Source organism: Anopheles bellator, unplaced genomic scaffold, assembly GCF_943735745.2.
Source record: "Anopheles bellator unplaced genomic scaffold, idAnoBellAS_SP24_06.2 scaffold01537_ctg1, whole genome shotgun sequence".
Lineage (NCBI taxonomy): Eukaryota > Metazoa > Arthropoda > Insecta > Diptera > Culicidae > Anopheles > Anopheles bellator.
The window spans coordinates 1-2433 of record NW_026685659.1 but is presented as its reverse complement, the minus strand read 5'-3'; the positions used below and the strand labels follow the sequence as shown (position 1 = coordinate 2433).

The 2433-nt window shown below is 39.3% G+C and overlaps 1 protein-coding gene across 1 annotated transcript; it reads left to right on the top strand.

Annotated features, from left to right (window-relative positions):
• The first annotated feature begins 8 nt into the window (after positions 1 to 8).
• Positions 9 to 1274, top strand: LOC131214601 (zinc finger protein 239-like). The gene has a single exon (XM_058208943.1). It carries the CDS (start codon positions 9 to 11, stop codon positions 1092 to 1094), a length of 1086 nt encoding a protein of 361 aa, XP_058064926.1. The 3' UTR covers positions 1095 to 1274.
• Positions 1275 to 2433: the final 1159 nt, after the last annotated feature.

Here is a 2433-nt window from a genome sequence, read left to right as displayed (position 1 = left end):
CAAAAAACATGTGTGAAGATGGCACAGAATTGTTGATCAAAACTGAAGTTAGCACACCGGATGCAACGCTGGATTTGCACTTGAACCAGAATTGTTGTACTGCTCATGAAGCAAAATGGACATATGAATGTTGTGGCAACCAACCTGATGATTTATTCGAGGCAGAGGAAAATCCAATTGCAATCAAGTCAGAGTACGAAGAGGTCGATGATCAGCATCAGCTGCAAACAATGAATGATGATGTGAATCGTGAAGAGGATAAAAGAAATTCCTTGGAATCGATCTCTCAGGATCAGAATAATCACTCTGTGATCGTGGCAAATAATACGTATGCCGATGATTCAGCAGCAGAATCAATTCAAAACTTCTTGAGTCCCGGAACCCGGAACGCCCATAGCAAAAGCCATTCCAAAAACCATAAGCACCACTGTCCGTATTGTTCCGCAGCATATCCGTTTTTACGAATGCTGAAGTCACACATCCGCACACACACCGGCGAAAAGCCATACAAGTGTAAAGTATGTGACAAAGCCTTTCATTCATCAGGCATTCTGGCAAATCATTCGAAAATACACAATAAGGGCAAATATCATCAGTGCCCTCATTGTTCATCAACGTTCGTACAGTCAACTAACTTAAAGATTCATATCCGCATTCACACTGGCGAAAAGCCATACAAGTGTAAAATATGTGACAAAGCCTTCCATTCATCAGGCAGTCTGGCAGTACATTTGAAACTGCACAATAAGGACCATCAGTGTCCTAATTGCCCTTCAAAGTTTGCCCGTTCATCAGACTTAAAGTTACACATCCGCAGACATACTGGCGAAAGACCATACCAATGTAAAATCTGTGACAAAGCCTTCAAATCAAAAGGCAATCTGGCAGAACATTCGAAAATTCACAATAAGGCCATACAGCACCAGTGTCCTAATTGCCCTTCAAAGTTTACCCGATCATCAGACTTAAAGATACACATCCGCAGTCATACCGGCGAAAGGCCATACCAATGTAAAATCTGTGGCAAAGCGTTCACGTCATCAAGCAATCTGACACAACATTCGAAAATTCACAAGAAGGATGAAACTCATTAATCTTCATAGTTCATTTAAGTTTGAGTTGGTATAAGATTGAATTTTGTATATTTGTATAACGTTTGTATAACGAATGAAAAAAGCAGTGAAAAAGTGAAAAGTGTGGAAAAGCGTTATAAAAATAAAGTGAAACTATTTTCCGATGAACAAACTAAAGAAGAAAATATTCTCAAAGGGATTTTATTGGCTGCAGGGAAACTGTATATCGAAGAGCGGCATCGTTCTCGGTATGAGGAAGGAATCCAAAACATTTTACGGACTTCTACCGTATAGCTGGAGCCACACGAAGCGCAAAAACTAGCGTAAAATTATTTTGTAATGCCAAATCTTTTACGCTTCGTGTGGCAGAAAAATATGAAAACGAAATGTCAAACGTGTTAACATTCATGTTGTTGGTCCGAGAAAACAGAAATAGAAGAGTAATAAATTGATTTCTGAATATATTTTCGATTTTGTTGCTATAGCAGCAAATAAGAACATACACAAAGCGTATGCAAAAAGTGTTTACGTTCGGATTTAGTTCTCGGCCGACCCATAAACAGAAGCGCAGCAGCAGTTTGGCATTAACCTGAAATGCCAAAACTATTACGTTACGCTTCGTCTGGCCTTAACTATATAATAAAATGATCGAAATGAGTGCCCTTCAAGCTACCCAATTTCTCAGGAGCGCCGTTGTTGACAAACAAACTTTGGCTCTTTCTGCTCTGGAAGAAAATATGGCTCTTTCTGCTCATGAAAAATATTCTTTATCTCTTTCCAGAAGCTGTCAAAAGGCAAAACACATTGAAGCAACCCCTGTTTATTAAAGGGCAAAGTGGCCGATTTTACAAAAGCGCTTAAATACACGATTGCAGGCACAACAGAAGATTCGGCATTTATTAAGAAATATGACGGCGATGAGTAAGTTGGTGTTCAATAAGGATTAAAAGGTATCATAGCGAATTATTTTTCAGAACCGCAAAAATATCCGGTAGTGTTTGTCAGCCGATGATGCTTTGGATGCTCTAACGCGCGACGAATCCGGACAATATAGAGTACAAACAATCTTCGATTTGATCGGTTTTCAGGTAGTAAAATTGTAACAACAGATATCTCACCTTGTTCCACAAGAAAAACTGGTCTATGAGACTCTTATTTTTCCAGATTAATTTCTTACCTGGAGTTGCATCGTATTTGTGCGCGCTTGAAAAAGATGGATCTGTTTCGCTGGCGATGTAATGAAAAGAATGATTTGGTCGATAAATTGATCGAACAGCAGAACACAGCGAAGAACGAATCAGAAATCACTCTTGACCACTCTGGCCAACAAACGGTTGGCACACCATTGTCAATTAAAACT

Coding starts and splice junctions, on each gene's coding strand:
- LOC131214601 (XM_058208943.1), top strand. CDS start 9: ATGTGTGAAGATGGCACAGAATTGTTGATCAAAACTGAAGTTAGCACA.